Consider the following 24,330-nt stretch of genomic DNA (forward strand, 5'->3'; position numbering starts at 1 on the left):
ATTCTATAATGCAGCTACATAAAGTCGAATTAGGATATAATTGTTTAAATTCTCACGTGTATATTGGTAATGTGTTTACCAAAAAAAATGGTTATCAGTAGTGTAATATGTTCAACCTGTAAGCAATCTGGTCTGGTGGTTAGAGAGCTCAACTCCACTGGAAGGGTTGCAGATCAAATCCAGGCCAGGTGTTGACTTAGCCCATCGTCCCTCCGAAGTAGACTGATCACAGCCAGGGAAACGAGTGCCTACCATTGCTGGTTTTAGCAGAGCCACTTAATCGTTTTATACAAGACAAAGCACAGGTATCGTTCAGCAAATTAAAGTATGGAGTGGGTGTGCAGTGGTTAACTTACTGCACAGTGAGCCTGCCCACTACTATATCATCAGTGGCCAAGATCAGTAAAATCTCATCCAGTCATTGTCCCAGGGACAGCATCAGGGGTGGGAGCACTGGGCTGAGCCCTGCACCATAAAATGCCCCCTTGGTCCCCCACCCAAGTTCACTCCCCGTAGCAGTGAATCGCTATCAAAGTGCCCCGCACACAACAGCTCGACAGGGCCACCCATCCGAGAGAAAGTTGAAGCCGAGGCCCTGCCGTCTGACCACGCCGCACTCACCAGCGTGGTACAGTACGGTCAAACAACCATCATGACCAAAATGACATGGGGCTGCCTTCGTCCAGCAGTATATTACTAGTTATTTCAGTAAACGTAAAACATTTTACGAGGCCCATGTTCTGCCCTTGTCTTACCGAGGTCAGCCCTGTGATTTGGTAGCATAAAGAGTGGCAATCTTCCAGCACAGCTTCTCCTGCAAGCTGTTCAAATTCCTCCATGAGACTCCATTCCACTGCAACAGAGACGATCAGAGAGAACAAATCAATACATACGATATTTTCCACAAATTACAACGATGATGATGACGATGAAACAATTTACAAGCACACAGTTCAGTTGCTAGAAAATAAAATTGACGAAGTACTGCACAAGCAATGTTTGCAGGGATTTACAGGACTTCAGGAATGTCTGCATTTGGCATAGAGAGCATGCTGCATTATCTGTAAACCATCTATGATTCTTAGCTCTGTGGGCTGTTAAGCTATGTCAGAAATAACAAAGCACCGTGTAAACAGTCATGAATGAAGGGTTGTAAAGAGCAAATTATTGTTAACTGTTTGCCATGTCATAGGTCAATTCTGGCCTATAATACCTGTTGCGTAACACAGCCCTTGACTTGAAACATCGATTTATTTCAAGCAGATTACCGAAAATGGGTTTCATTCATTTTTAAAACGACTTTTTTTAAGCAAGTGTACTTGTTTAAAATCTGCATTAAATTAATTGCGAAATTACACAGATCATTTCACTGTAAGAATGGGCATAACGATGGAAATTTCCTCACTCACAATTCGTATTTTCTTCATTTCTGAAAATCCGAATTTTGGTTATCATTATTGGGGGAGCCGTCAGAAACAACGATAATAATGCGAGAGTGACGATGCAACAGCATCAAACCTCAGAGGCTGCCGTTCCGCATTGACATCATCAGGTTGGCGAGACATGTGCGGGTAGCACTGGGCTGAATGTGGAATTCATTTAAGTGGCGTTAGCAGTTATCGCCTTTGACAAAAAAAACTTTGACACAAACAGAGCAAATGCAAAGCAATTTGCGTGAGGCAGATCAAACGCAGCAGTTCGTGCCATGGGCTAACATCGGCGGCAAGTGATGTCTGAACTTGTCCTGGGCCCGCCCACCTTACACCAAACCTTCACTGACCAGCATGGGGAAGTATGGTCAAGTGATCCAACATGACCCCTGCGGCGTGGGAGAGACATTCAAGCAGCAGTGGAATGATATTATATACGTCCTCATGCTGTGCTCATTGGATGGGATGCTATCATAATGCAATGGTTAGCACGCTGGCCTTATAATCCCGAGGTCGTTGAAACAATGGGTCAGTTTATTAATTAGAGAGGTCGCACGCGGTGGAAGTGAACTGCGGTTAATCCCATTTCTTCCAAGACGTCTGGCTGGCATGGCAGAGTAGTCCAACGCACCCTTCTCCCGAGGGGCCTTCTCTCGAGGGACCCCTCTAGCGGGAGGCCAATGCGCCGATCGCAAGGGCTGCACCATTTTACCGTTCGCTCATTTGTCGGGGGGAGGGGTGCGGACGGACGTTGTGCACCGGGAGCGAGCGCGTTACCGCGGTATCGCGTGACGACCGCCGAGTTGACGCTGTGCGGCTCCTGGAAAGTGACGGCAAGGCTGTCGGCCCCCGTGACTGACAGACACACCTGGGCTGGCGCCTCGGGGACTGCTGCTCCGCACACAAAGACAAAGATCCCACCAACCCCCCCCCAAAATCATGTAGTCTTCAACACACTGTTGGGGGCGGGTGCTGTCAGCGAGTGAGTGTCCGTGAAGGCCGGCGCGACGCACGGCAGGGTGGGTGGCCAGCACCGACACCCGACCGCATTTTTCTCCCCAATATTGACGGCTATTGCGCACCGCACACGGATGACTCATTTAAGGCTGAGTTAACCTAGGGGAGGCCCAGAACCGGTTCAGACATTCGTCACCGATGTTGGCCCGTTAGCGGGAATCAAAGTCGGGATTCCAAGTTCGCAGGGCAGCGCGCTAACCTCTACACTACCGCTCCCATGGGCATGGACTTAAAAAGACACGCAGACACATGCACACCGTACATACACAGACAAAGATCCCCGGTATAGCCACAACACACTGTCGGGGCAAGTGTTGTAAATGAGCGTCTAATAAGGTTGTCATGATTCTGGGTAGCAGTGGAATCAGTACCATGTCTCATTCCCTACCATCTTGGTCTCGCTAAAGCCAATTTTATCCGCACTGTAACAAAGCTTGAGCCAACACCATGCATGGTTTGTAGGCATAGAACAATGTGCCCTCATCATTGACCCCCAACACCTTACCGAATTGTCACGATTTGGGGTTGCGATTTAACCCAAGAATCATGTTCATTTGTCGATTTCTCTCCGACTCCTTTGTTTCATTTTTTTCCCTTTCATCTATCCACTCCACGAGGCAAAATTTGCATACGCTTTGAATAATTGATTCTCAAAGCATAATTCAATGCGGGTATCACGAGTGTATGATTAAACGTTAATCAATTAAACTGCACAAACGCCACGGTCCAACCCATTGCCGTAGCTAGTGGTTGAGCCTGGGTAGCTGCAATCATAGCACAATACACGGGCAGCCAATGGCTCACTCTGCTGTGCCTGCCATTTCAATGCCTTCTTTATTCCAAAATTGAAAACACAACTGCAGGTAATGCTATAGCTTTGTCCTGTACAGAAACGAGCTGTTCCATTTGAAAGGATTTTTTTTCCAGTACATCTCTCCGATGTGTTTGCGGGTCGTACCACGTGTTGTTCAGCACGATGTCCGGGCATTTCGCTCCCATATGTGCCGGGGGAGCTTGTGATTCGTTTCCTGAAGAAGCTGTCAGCACGTTGAGCAAAACGTCGGACATCATGTCGAACAACCCGGAAACACATCGGAGAGGTACAATGTGGCACACACAAACAAAGGTGCCCCCTATAGCCCGAACAAACTCTTGGGGCAAGTGCTGTTAGTGAGCACCTATGAAGGCTGGCACGGCACACGAAGGGGTGGGTGGCCAGCACCAAGCCCGGCCGCCTTTGTCTCCATATTGGCGATGTTTACGCACCAGGTACTCATTTGAGGCTAAGTTGACCTAGGGCAGGCCCAGGACCGGTTCAGATAATTGTCACTGGTGCTGGTGGCCGTGAGCAGGAATCGAACTTGGGTCGCTGGGTTCGTAGTCCAGTGCGCTAACCGCTTCACTACCACTCCCCAAAATGTGACACACACACACACGCTCGTACGCACACACTCAGAGGCGAGAGGGTTAAGGCTTGCTGTGCACTATAGTTGGAGTGTTGCATGCATCAGTCACCACCTGCCGAGCCAGGGCACAGCAGGGTCTTGCACGCAAGGCAATCAGGCGGCGTTGGAAACCACATGTGAAAACGTTGTCTCCGCTGCCACGACCTTGCCAAGGAGAGAGAGTTGGGAAGCTGCGTGCCTATTCAGCATGGGTACAAGCGCCGTGCCACGAGGGCTTGACTCACGGAGGTGAACCATGGATCTACATAACGGAAACGATGTTCTGTCGCTCAGTGAAGTCTGATCAGGGTCCTGGGAAATGTGACAAAGCCGTTTACTTTTTTGCATTAAATCTTCATTCAGCTTTCAATTTTAGATGACAGAGTCACTGAGTGCTCAAAAACTTTTGCTGCTCTAAGACTAACAAAACATAAAAACATATATAATGGACATTTGTTTAAGAACATTTTTTTTTGAGAAAAGCCAGGGGGTGTGATGCTGAATGTGAATGAATGCAGACAGCCCTATGCCCTGTAAAATGCGTAGACATTGCTGTGAAGCTGACGTAATTTTCATTGACGTAACACACAATTTGTTACGTCAATTTTCATAATTGATGCTGAGAGCAATATCACCTCCATAGCAATGCACAATGACATTGCAAGATATGCAATCACTGAGGAATATGTCCATGAATGCGTGTTACATTAGAAAGTGTCAAATGCAATGTTTGGGCCAATGTATGAGAACAAAAGTGAGTGTATGGGAATAAGGGGATACCATTTTAACACAGAGGGTTTCATGAGCAATCGTGTCATTGTGTAAATTCTTAATTATGAAGGAAATAAAACGTTTATAATACTCATGGATGAGTCATTATTCACATAGTTACTGCATTTAAAACGTTGTATTTGTGTGTGCTGGTAGAGTATTAAAGTAAATTGTCGTGATAGCTTAACACGTAGGCTGTCGCTTCCAATATTATCCATAATAGAGGTTTTGGGGTTAAATCGCGTAAATGAAAATGTTTCATTAAACCTACAGAAACAGGAGGAGGATTTCTCCACAACTCTGGCTGTCGCCTGATGATGCTTGTTCTAACTACTGGCGAAACGTCACGGTACTCGAATTGTAAATGTTGTGGGTTCATACTCTCCAACACATCGATGTGCTGTACTAGTAGTGAATTGGCATGTTCTGTTTATGTGACAAACCTCAATATTTGGCTGTGACACATGGTGGCGGGTTTAATGAAACATTATATTCATGCGATCTAACCCAAAAACCTATATTATAGATTTTTGTGACAGTTTTTATTTGATATGTAAAGGCGGTTTGTTTATTCAGGGATTAAAATGGTTGAACAGGATATGTTGAGACAAAGATTATCAGCAAATATTCATGTAGTGAAGAGCACGTAAAAGAAATTCATCGTCAGTAGCCAAGTAGGGCCAGGTAGTTAACCTAAATCACCATAATTGTATTTCAGTGTCTTAATCACAGCAAACTCCCTACAGTATGCTAGCGAGATGTTATCTCCCCCGACTGGTACGCAGGAGGTCGTGGGTTCGAACACAATTTTGATGCCTCCGTCTGTTCCGTGACCTCCTGCCTACGACGCTTCGCGTGGCCTCAAAAGTGCACCTAGTCTGGCACAAGCACCATGATGAGGTCACTGCCACTTAGTAGCGAACGGCCGCTGTTGTCATTGTTGTTGTGTGTGAGCATACATGCATGTTGAATGCCGGACACCATTCGCCGGAAAAGCCGCTGCCTCCACTCCCAGGCTCGGAGCTGCTTCTGCCACTCGGTGGCCTCGGCCGAGGCCAGCTCGCTGGCCAGCGCGGCCATCAGCTCGTCCGCTCGCCGCTCCGCGTCCTCCACCAGCCCTGCCAGGTGCGCCAGCCGCTTGCCCGTGCTCGCAACTGTGCAGCAAATGGGGGACGGGGGGGGGGCAGCAGGCAAATTTAGTCAGACAGAGGGCCAGTTAGCCAATCACATGTCACAAAACAATGCTCACCGCTGCGCCGTTATAGAGGAGAGTTTGCAGGTGGGGAAATGAGACGGGGTTAAGAGGAGAGTCGATGTGGAGATGGGATAATTAAGAGGCAATTTAAGAAGACTCCATTTCAACAGGGCATCCTTCTGAAAAATAGTCTGGAGACTCAATGAGACTTTATTGGATAAATGAAGGATTATTTATTTTGAGTGATTGCAGATGTACTGGTTATTGTTACTCTTGGCTGAACATGTTAGGCCTTCATCCAGAAGGGCAATAGATTGAATGATAATAATAATATTAATATAAAATGTATTTAAGATCATTGTTACATATTGTAAAAAGTTAGTTTTGGCACAATTCTATATTTTTTTATTTGTTTGCACATGTCTTGTAGAGCATTTTCATTTTTTTTGTCTTCTATCCACAGTTATTCCAACTGTGAAATTTGTGTAATAACATGGCATGAAGAATTCATTCAGAAATCCCACAGCGCAGTATGCCCCACATTTCAGAGAACTGCTGCTGCAGAGATTGTTCGCAGGACTTCTGAAAAATCTTCCAGGTGACCTTTTTATCTTGAAAACAGAAGGGGTCTATATATTTCCTGTATTCTTCACCATGAGATTGTCTTATGCATGACAGTAAAACTGATACTTTTTATGTTAAGAGCTGAAATTTAGCAATTTGTGCAAACCCGATTTTTATTTAGTTTTTCGAAACCATGAACTTGCTACACTTAATAATCTAATTTAATTGCGAGTGGCCGCCCAGATTCGAACCCAATAATTAAGCAGTGGTAGCTAGGGAATCTGATAAACAAATCACCCAGCCCATCGCCTTAGCATTTTAACCCTTGTTTGTATCCCGTAATACATCCAATTCAACGTTTTTCTACTCCAGACTTCCATTGCTTAATAGACTTACCGTCTAAGTGGGCTCTCACCTGGCCAAAAAACAGATGATGGGCTCCTGGCTGCGTTGACGTCAGTGTATATTTATTAAATGTATTACATTCACAGTTGGGTGAGATCTGCTACACGGCCACCAGCTGCGAAGGGAAACTCATTGGAAATAGTTGTTAATATCTACTTGGGTCCTTGCCCAAGATCCACCATTTAGCATTTGATGCTTGGGAATACGGAAGATAGTATGCGTGCCACTGCGCTTCCATTAGCAGACGTTTCAGTTACAATTATCCTCGGCAACTGCTGAAACGTCTATTTCCAATGAGTTTCCCTTCGCAGCTGGTGGCCGTGTAGCAGATCTCACCCAACTGTGAATGTAATACATTTAATAAATATACACTGACGTCAAAGCAGCAAACAATATTCAGAGGATGGCATGGGTTCATAAAAGCATCGTACAGAATTGGGGAGACGTTAGAAACACAACAAATATTCCAAGCAAATGTGGTAAGCGTTGAGGAATAGATCAACAAACGATCCTCTCCAGAGTTTCCTCTCACGCAGGCCCTTGCACCAAGTGCAAGCGGTCTGAGGAAGCGTTAACCAGCGAAGGATATCTGAAGTGTTTTGCGTGCGAAGCCACTTTACATTGAAACTTCACGAGACAGCAAGTGAATGCTGGCAAGGCTGCGCACTGTGGGTTGCCCAGTCGTACAGCGGCGCGGGTTAATTGTATTTGACAGCGTGGACCTTGCTACTTCGTTTGGTGTGCAAGTGCTGAAGACTTATACAGTACCCAAGATATTCCAGGCACCGGGAGGAGAATCAAATGAGGTGTAAGCACACAGCCCTTTAAAACCACGTTGAGTTCGCATTATCGTAACGAAAGACGTTATTTTTTAGGAGACAAATTGGTTGTTTTTTTACAGTTTACAAAACACAGAATGTGCTTGTTATACACGCCGCTGACTTCATGGAGTAACAGTAAAACGGTGTTAACCACGAGCGAACTTATGACTGATTGTTTTCTCAACTGCTTAATTAAGTGCTGAAATCGAGCTCATTTGTGAAATTAAACTCGTGCAAAGTGATGGTACGTAGGGGAGATACATTACTAAATTGTCACAAAAACTTAAAAATCAACAGCAACTAAGTGGGAACACCGGCTGACTAATTAAACTGTACAACCGATGACAGATTCGAAACGAATTATCACAGCTCACAATAATCTCACATTGTGCTGCACTCACCACTGGAAGGTAGCCGGTAACAATGCATGCTTGTTTAGAACAGAATGTAAGTCCAACATTTGCATACCGGGTGCAAGGCTGCAAGGCTGCACGCGGTATATTGCGACGTGTATCATCTATGAGCTGGTGGGGGAACGAAAAGGTAACCCTGTATGGCAATAATTTGGTGCGCTTGAAATTTGTCGATTGTTAAAATAAGGTCCTTAAACGCCATGATTTGGTCGGGACAGTCCTGGTTTTGCAGAGCATTTGGAGATTTTTCATTTTTCAGATTTAAAATGGGTGGGGTTACATGACAATAGGGCGGTGGTTGTCAGGGGGCAAAGTGATGGTACGTAGGAAGAACCATGATCCCTCAGCACCCATCCCAGATGAGACCTATACTTGCAGCTGTTGTGGCAGGACCTGCTTGTCCCGCATAGGCCTCTTCAGCCACCAGCGTGCCTGCAGAAGACGTGGATGTCCTTCCTAGATCTTCGTTCGCGAAGCCAAGCCATGATGATGAGGAGGGTGCCTATGAGCTGCAGGTGGGGTCACCTAGCCTGGTAGAAGCGCCATTGTGACATCACCGCCACTTAGTGGCGAATGGCTGTTGTTCTTGTTGGGGTCAATGGCAGAGAGGCGGGGGGGGGGCACTCTCTGGGTGGGCAGGGGTAGTGATTGAGTGGGCGAGGCCATGTCAAAGTGGATGTGGCTGAGGTTGGCAAGGGGCAGGCAGCAAGGAGACCTGTTGTGGCACCCAGAGGATTGAATTGGGCAGTTTTATGATAATCAACTCGTATTGCGTGTGACACCTCGCAATGATCAGCGCCTTCATCACACACCCAGGAGTGTAACAATGAATCCTCAGCACCCTGCCAGGAATTAGACGAAATACACCAATTTACGGATGAAAATACATGCTTCCCCTAACAATACATGCATTCAATCACGTGCGCATAAATCGATGTTTGTCAATATGCTGTGCACATAATGGGCTGACATCGGTCATCTAGCCACGAGAGGCTGCTAGATTCGCCATCATTTTAAAGTCAACAAAAATAAGATTCTTGGAATAACATCGTGAGATTGAATTATGACAATTTAGTGAAATCGCAAGGCGGTTGAATTGTTAGGCCCCTTGCGATCCGGCACCGTAATTTTCTTGCAACGCTTTCTGACACAGTCGAGCTGCGGGATTATTGACACGACCGCAACCGTTGAACTCCAACGCGCGGCAGTTGTGTGCTTAGCGAGTGCGTGTCACACCGCTGAGTCGGCTTGCGCGCGTTAACAGCGACATGATTTTCACTAATGTTGCCCACACGACCTCTGACTCCTATCGTCGGCCAGGCGCAAGGACACGTGCGCACTGCTCTCGTACTGCGGTGAGAACACGCGTTAGCGCCTATTCATACGAAACACAAGTCATGTAAAATTCAGGTGCAATAACGCAAAAACGGGCCATGGACATAACAATAATAATGTAGATTCATAAGGCGCCCTTAAACAATTTACATCAGTTTAAAACGGAGGATTTCACGACCAATATTATCCATAAGAGGTTTTGGGGTTAGATCGTGTAAATATTAAAGCATCGTTAAACCCGCCACCACCCGACACAGCCATTTAGTAAGGTTTATCATGTAAACAGAACATGCCAATTTATTACGAGTACAGCACACCGGTGTGTTGTGGAGAAATCAGGAGGATTTCAGAGTCCCGTGTGTGTAAAGAAGGGAAATAGGCGAAGCAATAGGGGGAGAGAAGGCCTCAGGGAAGCAAGATATAGAACGAGACAGAAAGAGGCCTTTTCAACATGGTGGGGTCTTCAATGACTGATAATTCCAAACCTCCAAGGGCAGCGAGTTTTGCGATGCGTTGTAATCAACGGTCACCTACTGCCGGACGACCGCCACCCCACGTTGTTGTCAACTATCGCAAATTCTGTGATGTAGCAACAGTCCACCCACAGCGCCTGCCTGCCTGTAGCCCGATTTCATCCGCCTCCCGTGTCGGGGCATACTCCTGGACTTGTCGCATTCCTCAGCTGTCAATCTATAACTATTCTGGACCATCTTCTTTTGCATTTAGAAGTAAGTGCTTTGGCTAAATTCCGTGCGCACGTTTGTATCTTGAATACCCAGAGGTTATTTTTTTTCTCCTCCCAGTACACCATTTATTAAGTTGTTTACTTGTCAGATATAGTTGCACGCAATGATAATACACCTTTGGAATGCCGATGTGCGGTGCTGGCTGAGCATTAAAAGAAGAGATGACTAGGATATTGGCAGCATTGAAAATATACATCTGGCATGGTCTTTCACGCAGACGTAAGCACTCAGCAAAATGTTGAGTTACGAAAAAAACCCACCAAAAACACATTTGAGCAAATTATGCCAGGGCCCTAAGGGTTCTTCTGTAACTGACATTGCAATGGAACACCTTGACCTGATGTTTGAATTCACACCAACATAAAGTCAAACGAGTGAGCTGCTTAGTAACCATATGAGTACACACTATCAACACCTTCTCATTGTTATTACACGTCAATGTATGCCTCGGGCATAACATCGGCATTGCATCCCACCAATAATTGTAAGTAATTTTAAACAAACCTGCGAATACCGTATGAATACAGAAGCTTTGAAACACATCAGCATATTCCACGTGCATGAAATACTGAATGAAGGCTACTTTCTTGCAAAATTGGTGGCCGCATCACAGGCACAAGATTAACGCACGATTAGGCAAATTGCGCAAGGTAATTTAAATATCCCTTCGGTTGCCCTGTGGAATATCGCCAAATGTACACGATGTGCACGTGGAGTATGATATGGTAAGGCCTCGATATTCGCGAGGGTTATGTTCTTGAAAATCACGCCACTGCTGGCGTCCACTGGAGGACGCTGCAGAGAGCTCCTCGATGTGATCCTTGGCCTACTTTCCATGCTGACCAGATGTCTCGGAAGGGGTGGGCATACCCATACTGATCTACTCGGGTGTACACATTTATACCTCTTGCAGGACAGGGACCCGGCAGATTGATATTCTTTCAACTATCAGGCCGAATTGCAAGTTGAGTATGCTCACCATTGCAGCACGGCAGCATTACAACAGAATAAATGAGTAGAAAAACAACTGGCACGTCGCCTGATTCATTATCAGTTAGTTTAACACGTAGGCTTTTCTGACCAATATCAGCCATAATAGAGGTTTTTGGGTTAGATCACGTAAATATAAATGTGCAGTTAAACCCGCCACCACCCGGCACAGCCAATTTGTAAGGTTTGTCACGTAGACAGAACATGCCAATTCGTTACTTGTACAGCACACCGGTGTGTTGGAGAGCAAATCCACAACATTTACAACGTTTCACCAGTAATTACAACTAGCATCATCTGGCGAACGGCCAGGTTTCGTTTTTAGTTGTGTATGAGCGTGCATGAACATTGGGCCCGTGGGCTAGCAGGAGGCTCAACTCACACTCGGGGCTCTCGTGAGCTCCGGCCGTCAGCAGCATGCGGGCGATGGGCACGTTGTTGGTCATGACCGCGATGTCGAGAGGCGTGAGGCCGTCGCTGTTGGGCGAGCTGAGGTCAAGCTCCTCGGCCGAATGGCGGGACAGCAGGCCCTGCACTGTGTCCATGTCCTGATGCTCCACCGCCTCAAACATTGCCTCGACGCACGACAAGCCCTGCGACCCCCAATGCACAGACACCCCCCGCAGGAATTTTAGAAAACACGTGCAGGTGTGCGATGCGCCCAAAATGATGTTGGCTTACGGCAGCCGCAACGTATAACGCGTGAGAACCATTCGACTAGCAACAGACGTGAATTGATTTGTTTGTTCCACCGAATGTTTGTAAAACTTTCTGCACGACTTTTTCATCGTTGCATCTTTAAGGAGCAGCACAATGTGTGTGAAACATCTTGACGAATGGCGAGCATTAGTTGTAGCCTTGAGTTGATGTTTCGTGAAATGCTGAGTGATCATTTATCACCATTTTGTTGGTACATCTTCCAGGGGTCCCATAACGCAGAGGTGGTCTCCACTTATATTTCACGATAGCAGTGCACAGCTGGTCCACGAGCCATTGACCCAAACATTTCTTATTGGTACCACAAAGGGTGGCAAAAGCGAATGAGTATTTTGTCGAACAATATTATCATGAGATAAAAAATATGGATGAAAGCAAGGTTACTATAATAGCATTTATGAGAAAAGGTCATTCAAGAAAAGTATTGTCGTATTATTGATAGTGAACATCCTTTTGGAGAGAAAAATAAAAGATTATTTTAAACATGTAGGCAATATGAAAATAAAATTTTGATTTAAAGCTTTCGTGACTGCAGGGATTCATATTATTGGTTCTTTCGGTAAAGTCACGTAGAAGGGAAATAAAAAAATATGTATTATTTTATTATTTCCCTTCTACGTGACTTTATTTTAATATTTTATTATTTCCCATCTACGTGACTTTACCGAAAGAACCAAGAATATAATATGAAAATAAATAGAAAATTGTACGTACATAAAACTGAAATTATATACGCTAACCTTGGCGGAGACTGTCAGCGGTGAATACTGCCCATTTGTGAGTATTGGGAGCGTTTGTCATCCCAAGTGGTACCAATCACCCACCCCTCTTGGCTCATGGGCTAAGCTGGGCAAAAAACACTGGTGTTTCCAATGCCGCAGTGTTTATTGGCAGTGTTTATCAGCGAGTGAATTTCACCAAAACATGTTTTGTTTATAAACATCGTCGAAAAAGCATTAACACGGTTTGTTTCCCCGATAGTTTATGTAAACCTTTACTTTTTTATCATTAATTTCCATGTGCCACCACATTTCAAAGTGTGCTTGCCTTACATGGATCAAATTAAACATCTATTTCCTCTCTTAACTTTGAAGGTCATTTGTCAAAAACATTGATGCCATTACACTGAAACTGTTTTGTGTATGTACGTTGAACTTTCTTTTGCACCACACCTAACCAACTGCGCCAATCGGAGGTGCGGGGGAAGGATAACAAACTAAACAAAAAAAGCAGTGCTAAAGAAATGAGTTGTCAATGGAGATGATTTAAAAGCGCATAGCTCCAGTGGCTTCCTAATATTGGGAGGAAGAGCGTTCCAGACGGCCGCAGAAGCACTTATGAAAGCACGCGATGCAGTGGTCGTCTTTGTTCGATGGCTAGCCAAAGGCTGCTGCGAGGATGACCGGAGTTTGCATGATGGTTGATGCTCCTTGACGAGATCAGCAAGGTGTTATGGTTCACTTGTGCAAGCACTTTGTGTGTAATGATTGCGACCTTGTAATGTATTGTGATATAAAATCAAATTATAATTATTTTACAGTCGCAGCTGCATATATGCACACTCCTTGGTAGCAAGTAGTATGATTGTATGAGAAGTTTCCCTGCTGCACCCGTGTAAAAACACAAAATAATCGTTGTTATTGTGAGAATATAACCAACAAATAGGTAAGCAGACAATACAGCGGGCTTTGCTTGCTGAAATGAGGATGGTTTAGTTTTATTTGTGTGTTTGGGTGATTTGTTTACCTTTCTTGTACTTTGTGAGAATATTGTTGTTGTAACGTTCTGACCCGCCCCTACTGGACAGAGAGCTTTACAGCTCATCGGATTCCTCCAGTATAAATACATATTCTGATTCTGCTATATCTGTATCTCCACATAACAAAATTAAAGTATGACACAACCCCCTGGCTCCACAGCCTTCTGGGAGTGGATCATTTCAGCAGCATTGATTCAATGGAAACAAACTCTGGACCGTTTTCAAATTACAGTGTCTTATCATCAGTCAGGCTTGCTTGAACCATTGCTGGCGAATGGCAATTACGCTCAGGATTACTTTGAGTGATGTATTTTAACCCAAATTATTTCATTTTGCAACGAAGCATTAGGAGCACATAGAGTAAACTGTGCTTAGCAGGGCATTTGATCCCTAACCAATGCCTGCGCGTTTTCCAGGTGTTTGACAAATTATGTACGTGTTTTTTTAAATTCCAAACTCAGAAACTGCTCTGCTTTCATGTGCGTTTAATACGCTTTTCATTTATTTATAAGCCCTATGGGTTACCTCCAATGCATTTTATGAGATAACACACACGCGTGTGGGTATTGGGCCACGTGCCATTTTCATTTCATTATTTCATTTTACATTCGCAGGTCTATGTCAATAAAGATAGTGCCAACAGGAAATGGGACTTCAGCATTTTATAATATGAATAATTCACAGCCCTTTGTCAATCCAAAAGTGGATAAAGGCCTCCCCATGCCAAGTCAGTCATGCCATGTCAGTTATTCAACCACACATCCCCATCGTGGTCAGTGTGGTTTAATGAAGCGGTGGTGATGGCAGAATCATTTGCACCGTGTTACACACACATAATCTGTTTAATGATAAAACAAAGACTTTAAGGCCAAAGCCTCTTTTATCATTCAATATCTTGATATTGGCGAAAGGGTCCCATAGTTACATCATATGTTGTTTGTAATTGCCAAGGAAGGCCTTACTGAGTGCCAATACTGGTTTTCAGGAGGGCCCTGCATTGGGACATTTGGCCAGTTCCCTTTAATGAGCATGAGAGAATAATACTCAAACTCCTGCCAGAAACCTACTTATCATGCTGGTTCTCATGGCAATACATTGCCCTGCAGGAGGGCATCTACACCACAGCGTGGCCTCATCTCTGCACGATCCACCTACAAGCTCGCCAGATTGCAGGTGTGCATCATAGGGCATTGGGTTAGGGCAGTGGTAATGCTCCGGCATAACCAAACCAAACATAAAACTTCGGGCTAAAAAAGCAGCTCAAGAGGGCCCGTATTCACGAACAAATGTATGCATGTATGTTGAACGTCTTTCGCACCGAATGTAGCCAACCATGGTAATCGGAGCTGCACAGAGGTGCATCGAATATCACCCCAAATTCGAATTCTAATAACATTACCAGCTATTCGCACAACAAAAGCAATTGCTATCTCTCATCTCTATCGTGTCTGTATCGCTCCTCTCCAATTTCACTACATCTGCATGTTTGTATTCATTTATCTTTTCTCACTACATCTCTACATCTCTATCTATTGTCTATATCTCTTCTGTCATCTCACGAGGAGTTTATAAATTCAGAGGGACGGTTGTGGGGAGGTGAGGGCGCTAATATTTTTGCTAAGGGCCTTCACTGGGCTAGTACCACCACTGTGCTTGGAACGACAGTGGGTCCCGTTTCTCACGGACAGAGCCCAGAGCCGGTTCCCCTCGGGGCACCTACAGTGGACGACTTCCGCAGGCGGTCTCTGTCCGAGCGCCCTCCGCCACTGCCGCCGCCTCCGCTGTTGCCACAGGCCTCCTCGAAGGACGAGCTGCTGCTGCGGAACTTCCCCGAGAGGTTTCGGTAGAGGCGTTTGGCGGCGCTGGGCGACGAGGGATTCCCTGGGGCCCCCATGCCGCCCGCAGCCATCCGGCGGGAAGCGTTCGGCAAGGGGACGTCGCGCAGCGGCTGCGCCATCTTTCCTGTGCAGGACCTTTGGGAGCAAGTGGATGAGGGAAGACGATGTCCAAAATGGTCGGTTCATAAGCCCGCAATGGACCAAAAATGCATCGAATCAAGTTAAAATAAAAACGCCTCTGACAATGTTACTGAAGTAAAACTGCCTTATTGCGATGCTAAAATATAAAAAAGTGGTAGCCCTCTAATGAACGTACGTCTTAATTTCGAATGTATTTTGGAAAATAGCGCTCTTAAAAAAAACAACATCTATCTATATATATAATAGTAAAAAACATTGTGGGTTTGTGTGTGGGTTTGTGTGTTTGTTCGCGTGCTTGCGAAGGATTTGCCTCTCCAACGGTGGGGTTTATGTGAAAAAAAAATAGCCAGGTACCACGCCGTAAGCCCCGCGGTGAGCAAGCACTATTCCTTTTCACATACGTCAACTTAAAATTAGTTAAATTAGCGATTGAGTGCGATTTTTTCGTGCTTTCTTTTTACTTACTTATTTATGACGTATGAATGACCATACCATCTCACGCGCCTTTGGTGGGGGGGACGGCCCATGCCAAGTCGCACGTCTTCGGTGGGAGTGAGGGGGACATTTTCTTTCGCGTTAAAAATGCACTATACAGTCGGTAGATGCTACCACGAAAGGCCATAGGTATTACTGCAGAGCGGCCGAGGAGATCATGGCTGGGGGGGGGGGGGGGGTCAAGGGCAGCAGCCCAGCCCCTGTCTGCCAAGGTGTCATCTCGGCCGGCTGGACAATCTAGGCGAGGCCGAAAGCTCTGCACGGGACTAGGCCTCACCACGCCACTCTGTCAGGTGAGTACTTTTGTGCTATAGAGTCGATAAATACTGCTATAGAGTCAGCATGTACTACTGTAGTGATAGCAGGTACCACCATAGTCGGTATGCACTGCTGTAACCATAGCAGGTACTACCACAGTATGCACTGCTGTAATTAGCAGGTACCACCACAGTCGGTATACACTGCTGTAATCATAGCAGGTACCACCACAGTATGCACTGCTGTAATCATAGTAGGTACCACCACAGTATGCACTGATGTAATCATAGCTTGTACCACCACAGTATACACTGCTGTCATCATAGCAGGTACCACCACAGTCAGTCCCCACTGCTGATAGATTTTTAAGAGTAGTTTTGAAATTTGTTTTTGACCCGGGCAATGCCATGTATATAAACTAGTGATAGAAAGAAGTAAATCGAATGTACAGCTCGTCTTTTATTTTCAGCTGAACTTAGTCTCCACGGCCAACAACGGTGCAGCCCTCAGTGCACCGCTGAACGCTGTCAGCACCAGGCCATGCAGCCCATGGAGGTTGTTTTGACCTCACTTTACCACGCTCGTCAGTGCAGGTTGCTGATACGTATGGAGCATAGATGTGGAACCACATAAGGTAGTGTGCAATATAACACTGGACTCTTGACGCACTGCTTTCTGCTGCTTTGCCACAGAGCCCCCACAGCATGTTGTGCACGAATGGTGCTTGCCCACATCAGCACTGTGCATGACAAACTCTACTTAGCTTCTGAGATCTAACAAGATCGGGTGCATTCGGGGTGACTTGTTCAGAGGCCAATAATGGGAGTTAAATGAAAAATAACAATATTGTTGTATTTTGTTTTATGTATACAGAATAATAATTGCCATATATTATTTGTAAATATATATATATACATGGAAATATGGCAAGGTGACAAAACATCACTTGAAAAATATAATCACAAAGAGACAAATACATAAAGCACATCCAAATTAACATGACAATGATTTGCCAGCTGCCAGGTTGATGTTGCGTATGTTTGTGAGAGATTGCTTATAGGCATTACGTGCTTTTTGAAATTCCAACCATGGCAGTGCAATATTTCTATCACGTGTTTTGTTTGTTCCAATAAGCTCAACTTTGACAGTCTGTTGTGCTTTTGCGGATGCAAATAGTTGTTGAGAGGAGAAAGCAGACATCATTAGACTATTTAATTTCGACGATTGTCAGGCAGATTGACAATCGACGAAGCTGTGCGCTGGGGCTTTTTAAACAGCAGAGATGGAGAGAATGATACTCGGATGTGTCACGAGCAATTACTTGAAAAGCCTGATGGGTGACGCGGGTGTACGTCGTCGAACAAATGAGACCATCGCTGCGCCGCGATGATGTGCAACCACCACATTTGGCACTGCCAACGATTTCTACGGAATGATGGATCACGTCGCACCGTCGTCCAAGTGGAACGGGAGATCCTGCACGACGGCTGGGTGATCTTGGGGATCCGTGACGCTTTGGCCGCTTTATTCTCTTCCATTCATTCATGTACGTGAACTTAATCATCCCTGACAGGAAGCTAGCGTAAGATGTCCTCTCAAAAGGAAAAAAAAACGTAAGATGGCGCATCATTGTCGGGAATTATTTAGCGTCATTATTTATTTGAATCTCATGCTGTGCATCTGCGTCTGGAACAAGACAGGCTTTCGCTTAAAAAAACGTTATGGCTGGATTTTCTCTATGCATTGCTGATAAACGATTTGATGAGGTTGATTCCCAGAAACAGGATATAGGAGAAATGCAGGCTTCCCAACGAATACATTTCTGCTCATGATCAAATACACTAAAGGCACAATGTAAACGTTAAACTGCTCACTTTGCCTCCACGCCTCTATTGTGAAAGGGGAGGGGATCCCAACAAGGCTGCTTGTTGCTCATGACACATGACCTGTACCGCCCGTTTGTCAATCGACTGCTCGCTGTTGGACCTCCTCACGAGCCGTGAGGGGAGTGAGGGTGCTTTGACCATACTTCACTTCGCCGGTCACTACGGGCTGGATAACAATGGAAGTTGCCGCACTGTCCTCAATGCCTACTGCACCTGCATTGGGGGGACAAGGTGGCTGCCAACGACCTCGCCTGGTATACAGGAGGTCGTGGTTTCGATCCTGACCCTGACGTCTGTATATTTCGAGTTTGCATGTCCACTCTCCCCGTGGTTATTTGGATTTTTCTCCAGGTTCTATAGTTTTACCAGAGGACCCGATTAAGCTTTAGCAAAATTCTATATATTGCATTTCTGCAGAACGAAACCAAACTCCAAACCGCTAACTAATACCAATGCACCGATCGTTATAGCTGTTCGGCAAGATTGGGGGTAAAATATTTTCAAAGTGTGTAAAAAAAAAACATTAATGTTATGCTGTGTACAATGTGATTAGTGCATGTCCAATAGAATGTCAAGCACATTGATATAATCTTACATCCACGTGTATTAGATTGTATGTGCATTTGTGTATCTCTTTGTAGTCAGTCAAAGCTAAAAATGGACTTCCTTGCCTTTAATGCACACGCCTGCCAGCTAGTTATATTTTTTGCAAGTGTCATATGTCATCATGAATATCAAATTCTAGTCATCACCTCCATTCACTCTATGAATGATTTATTGTGTTCCTCATCCACACGAACGGTTGGCATACTGGACTTAAAGGTGTCACCATTTGGATCTCCCATCGCGCGACATGCTGAAACAGTGGGCAAGGTTTTCAAATTGCACCCCACCTCTGTCCATGGGGTCACATGAAGGGGTCCACCCAGTGAATTGATCAGTATGTTGCGTGTGGTGGGGGTAATGTGTGGGCATTGCTACCGCTTCCAAGATGTCTGCCCGTCGTGAAAGAGTAGGCCAAATGCCCGCTTAGAAAGGTTCTCATGAGTTCTTCGAGTGGAAACCCTCCAGCCAGCAGTAGCATTAACACGATCGCCGCATCTTTGCCTTTTGTACACACTTACAGCGGACTCTCGATTATCCGCGTGCGGTTTATCCGATTTGCGGATTTATGTCAAAACCTGAGATTCTGACATGAATGAATAACTCGTGGATTTCCCCTTAGGCCCAAATTAATAATCTAAAAACAGTTGGACATTGCCAACCTTGGAAATGTTCATTACAAGTCATGTGCTTAAACCGAACAAAGATGTGCTTCGGTTAATTCGAATTCCAGGGGATCACCATTACAGTATAGTAGTTGCATATCTTTACAACAGTGGGCAGAGTTTGATTGATTAAGATTGGCGTGGCTCTGCTACCCACTGAGTGGGCGGACTCTTCAGGGCGGGAGCAGGAAAGTGTTACCACTGAGCACGCGCATCAATCCGTCGATCGTGAGTATTCCTTCTAAATCCAAATAGTAACAATCTAAATCATGAGTTGTGCTTCATTTTGAGTGATTTTTATGATCATTTATTTCGTAAGTTTAAATTTATACCTATTTTAGTGTCTTTTGGCACGGAGATCCGGGGGAAAAGGAATATTTTTGGATTATCCACGATTTTGAATTATCTGAGGCCGTCCTCCCCCGTCATTAGCGTGGACAATCAAGAGTCTACTGTCGATTTGAAAGCATATACCTTCTATGAATGGTTCCAAAGCTGAAGGATGCCGGTTTTATATTAACAGGTGTGTACAATGCCACATATATTTCTTTCTCAATTGTCAAGTTTTGCGGCAGTTTCACATTGTTCCTGAAAAAGTTTTATAAACCCCCATTGATGTTTGTATTTTATTGTATAGAACAGCAATATCTACCCCCCCACACCTCTCCCATCTTTAGCAATGTGTTGTAGCCCTTCTTACTACCTTTTCCCTATATATTTATATATTTTTATCATTGATTTCTGAAACGTGGTACGCAGCCGTAGTGGCGGCTGCTCTGACTCACTTGAGTGTGAGCGTGTGAATAAACGATTTATATTTATGTATAAACACAGATGACAGCATTCACGCGAAAAATAATAAATGTTACGAATAAACAAGAGAAAATACTGCACAATCAACGGCATGTAATGAACTCTGCCACTCTGTGCATGATTTCCGTTCGGGTTCATTCATGCCACCTCATTGTGATAACCTTAACCCAGAACACCGTGCGGCCATTTATATAAAACATAATCGCTGTTAGCGTTATGTCCGCCAGTTGAATGGACACGCATGCATACATTATTTACTCGAGGGATATTTTACCCGCTTTTCCATTCCAGTCGACGCTCAAGTTTGGCAAAAAATGTACTCATCTTCTTGGTTCTTTCGGTAAAGTCACGTAGAAGGGAAGTAATAAAATAATAAAAATAAAACATAATAAAACAATTCTCACGACGTTTCGGCCACAACGCAAGCAGCCATCCTCAGGCGAAGAATGAAACACCCCAAGCTTGGAGCGTATATTTAAGCTGGGTTAGAGGGGGGGGAGGTGGGAAGAAGAGCGCCTAAACAAAATAATTTGCATATCAAGAGGAATTCAGCATATGGAAAATGCGTAGGAGGTGGGCGGGGGGGGTTCCAAATCAATACTATGCCCGTGCATTATGCAAGATTAGCAGCATCAAAGGGGGGGGGGGGGGAAGGGGGGGAGCATTAACAAAGGAAAGGAATGTTAATAGTATGTAGCTGTAGTTACTAAACAACCACGTAAAAAACTACAGTATAAACTGCATGACAAACTAAAGTATAAACTACATAGCATCATCAGTAAACTTACTATACTCTACAATAAGCTGAGTTACTAACAGTAAGTAATACATGAAAAATTCTACGTTGTAAAAAATTATATAATATGCTTCCATCTAAACTTTATTCTCTTACATCACACGCGTCTATACCGTACTATATACTTCCATAGGCAAAACCAACATTAAATTACATACTGTATTGCTATAAACCACCCTATACCTTATACATTTTTAATATAACACTATGTATTATTCTACCCACCCTAATGTGTATCAAAATGGTTTATTACGTCCTTCCAGTGATTGCTAAGCCAGAATCCATCTTCTCGGTTAAAATTGTCTCTGTGTTTGTAAATGTGGATCGCCTCATGTACGAATCTCTCATGATAGCCAGATGGCTTGCAGAGAACCTCTGTCTTGGAGAAGTCAATGTCATGTGAGCCCACTGAGTTGTAACAGTGATCTGCCACGGCTGAGGTGTTTGTCCTACAGTGTTTCAGGTCAGCTTTATGTTCACGGATGCGGTCCGAGACATGTCGTTTGGTTTCCCCAATGTAACTGCTACCACAGAGGCAACTTAGTTTGTAGACACCAGGGTACTGTATGTCTGGAACCACATCTTTTACAGACGGTACCAGATCACGGATTTTATGTACTGTGTTGAATCGGACCTGGATCTTGTGTTTAATCAGGATTTTGGAGATCTTTTTTGTGACCCCAGCAATGTAGGGTAAGGTGATGGTCTTGAAAGGCTCCTCAACAGGATCCTTCTTGGTGGTTGGAGTGATGGCTTTGCGGATTGTGTAGTCGGAGTAACCATTAGCCTTAAGAGCTTGGCGTACGTGTTTGAGTTCACTGGAAATGTGTTCATGGTCGGAGATGCATTGGGCTCTATGATATAGAGTCTTGATGAGGGAATTCTTCTGGGATGGATGGTGGTGGGAATCCGGTTTTAGATAAGCATCCGTGTGGGTGGCTTTCCTGTAGACAGAGTGGCTCATTGAACCATCAGGTCTCCTTTTGATTAGGACATCCAAAAAGGGTAGCTTGCCATCATTTTCGACTTCCATGGTGAATCTGATGGCTGGGTGTATGGAATTGATATGGTCGAGAAATTGGTCTAGAGCAGGCCGGCCATGTGGCCAGATGACAAAAGTGTCGTCTACGTACCTCTTCCATAAGGTCGGGCGTAGAGTGGCAGTCTGGATGGCGTCCGTCTCAAATTTCTCCATGAAGATGTTGGCTACAACCGGAGATAAGGGGGAGCCCATTGGGGTGCCCTCAATTTGCTTGTAGAAGGTTCCATTCCAGGTGAAGTATGTATTGGTTAAGCAGTGTCTCACCAGGGGGGGTACCCCAGCATTCAGTCCTTGATGAACCAAGTCTTCAATGATTGCGATGGTGTCAGGCACAGGCACCTTGGTGAACAAGGAAACCACATCAAAACTGACAAGCAGGTCGTCTGGGGACAAAAAAAAAATGTACTTCTGATACCGTCATGGGTGGCTACCCAATTCAAAATCTCCCGAACCCGTTTGAAACAGGCGTGCGTGCAATGTTTTTATTTCATCAATTACTCGGAATGCCGTGGCCAGTCCATGCGTCTATAAACCACGCGACACACGATGAACAAAACCAAACAGATTGGGAAGAAGAATGCGGCGCAGAAACGTTCCAGCTTCCGAGGCTTTGATTCGCTTGCCCAGCCTTTGCAACCCACTTACATAAAACCATAAAAAAATGCGTTGTCACCATGTGCACTCGGCACACCAGATGATGATCAACGCACGCAGCTGCTAGCGTGGGACCACGCAACCTGCAGTCCAGATGGTGGGCTCATCTGGTGGTTAAGATAGTTTTGTAGGAGTGCATGCAGTGGGAAGTATGCGATTATGAGGGCCAATGCGACACCGAAAAATAAATAGAGGCCGCTCTTCCGTTCTTAAAGAATGGTTAGTGTGGCTAAAAGGGGTGGGGGGGGGTGTGGGGAGCGGTCACTACCGCTTAATGATTAGCATGCTGTGCTCCGAACACGGCGATCCGGGTTTGATTCCCGCTCACGGCCAACACCAGTGATAGCGATTATTTGAACTGGGCCTCCGCTGGTTCGGCTCAACCTCAAAATGAGTACCTGGTGCGGTGCGTAAACATCGCCACTGGGGAGACAAATGCGGCCGGGCGTGATGCTGGCCACCCACCCCCTCGTGTGCCGTGCCGGCCTTCATAGGTGCTCGCTAACAGCACTTGCCCCCAACAGTCTGTTACAGGCTATAGGGGGGAATCTTTGTCTTTGTGTGGGGTGGGGTGGTGGTGGTGGGGGGTAGGTGGAAGGGGGTGGGACATAAAGTAAATGTCAACTTCTGATAATTGTGAGAAATGATTCATGTTCAGGCTATGCACGTCATTTGAGTCGAACGACGTGGGCCGGCGTCGACTATGACGTCCGTCGCGTCCCATCGCACGCGTCACTGCACGCAAACTCATTGACACGTCGCTCGCGGGAGCCGCCGTCAAGAGCAATATTTTGGCGACGGCTGTTTTGCGCAAGCACGAATATTGTCGGCGGCAAACCGCGTACATTGGCGTATGATGCGTTTGCTTTATTTAATTTGAATCGATGCCGTGGACAAGGCGATGGCGAATTTAGGTCAGCCCACAATGTCTCATTCAGCGGTGAATTTAATGAAGTCCATATCATTCACACAGGCATGCATGTATCCCACTGCGCAATATTTAAGCGGCTGTATTGTACGTGGAAAAATATATATATTATGCTGCTGAAACTGCTTCGCTTTTTTATTTATTTAAAAGATTATGCATTGATGCGTCAAAACTGAAAACTAAAAAAAATATATAACATTTCGGTGAGTGTAATTTAAAGTTGTCAATGGAACATTGTGTCGCTATGTGCTGGTATATTTTTTAATTTTTATTATTATATGCCTGATTAACAGGCGTCACAGAAATGTTATTTTGTACAGTTCGTGCACAAACACACACACACAGGCAAACTACCACTCTCTCCTTGTTGAAGGGCGCATGTAAAGATAACCAGCGTGGCCACGCTGGCAAGTCTATAGAGCAATCATCCATTGAAAGAAGCAGATTTACTGCGGCGGCACGAATGTCACGTCCTGTGGGAAACCGTCCAAACAGTCATCAGTCTGGAGGACAGCTGCGGCGTTTTTGTTGTTGTTGGTGTTGTTGCTGCAAAATCTTCGAGCACAACGCATTTCTGTTCAGTGAAGGAGGATAAGGAGGAAG

The 24,330-nt window shown here is 45.2% G+C and overlaps 1 protein-coding gene across 8 annotated transcripts in view; it reads right to left on the reverse strand.

The window, feature by feature from the left end:
* LOC144934555 (ankyrin repeat and fibronectin type-III domain-containing protein 1-like) overlaps nt 1-24,330 on the reverse strand; it is a 178,183-nt gene that overhangs the window by 42,692 nt on the left and 111,161 nt on the right. For 7 of the 8 annotated variants that reach the window (XM_078860478.1, XM_078860486.1, XM_078860524.1 and 4 more), the window contains 5 exons: nt 15,329-15,581; nt 11,515-11,725; nt 5,623-5,817; nt 2,208-2,321; nt 756-853 (listed from right to left, as the gene is read on the reverse strand). In XM_078860478.1, coding sequence (XP_078716604.1) covers nt 756-853; nt 2,208-2,321; nt 5,623-5,817; nt 11,515-11,725; nt 15,329-15,581 — 871 coding nt within the window. Of the gene's footprint in view, nt 1-755; nt 854-2,207; nt 2,322-5,622; nt 5,818-11,514; nt 11,726-15,324; nt 15,582-24,330 lie in introns of those variants that run through there. The other variant, XM_078860495.1, reaches the window with a different exon arrangement.

The sequence above is a fragment of the Lampetra fluviatilis genome, chromosome 1, assembly GCF_964198595.1.
Source record: "Lampetra fluviatilis chromosome 1, kcLamFluv1.1, whole genome shotgun sequence".
Taxonomy (NCBI): Eukaryota; Metazoa; Chordata; class Hyperoartia; order Petromyzontiformes; family Petromyzontidae; genus Lampetra; species Lampetra fluviatilis.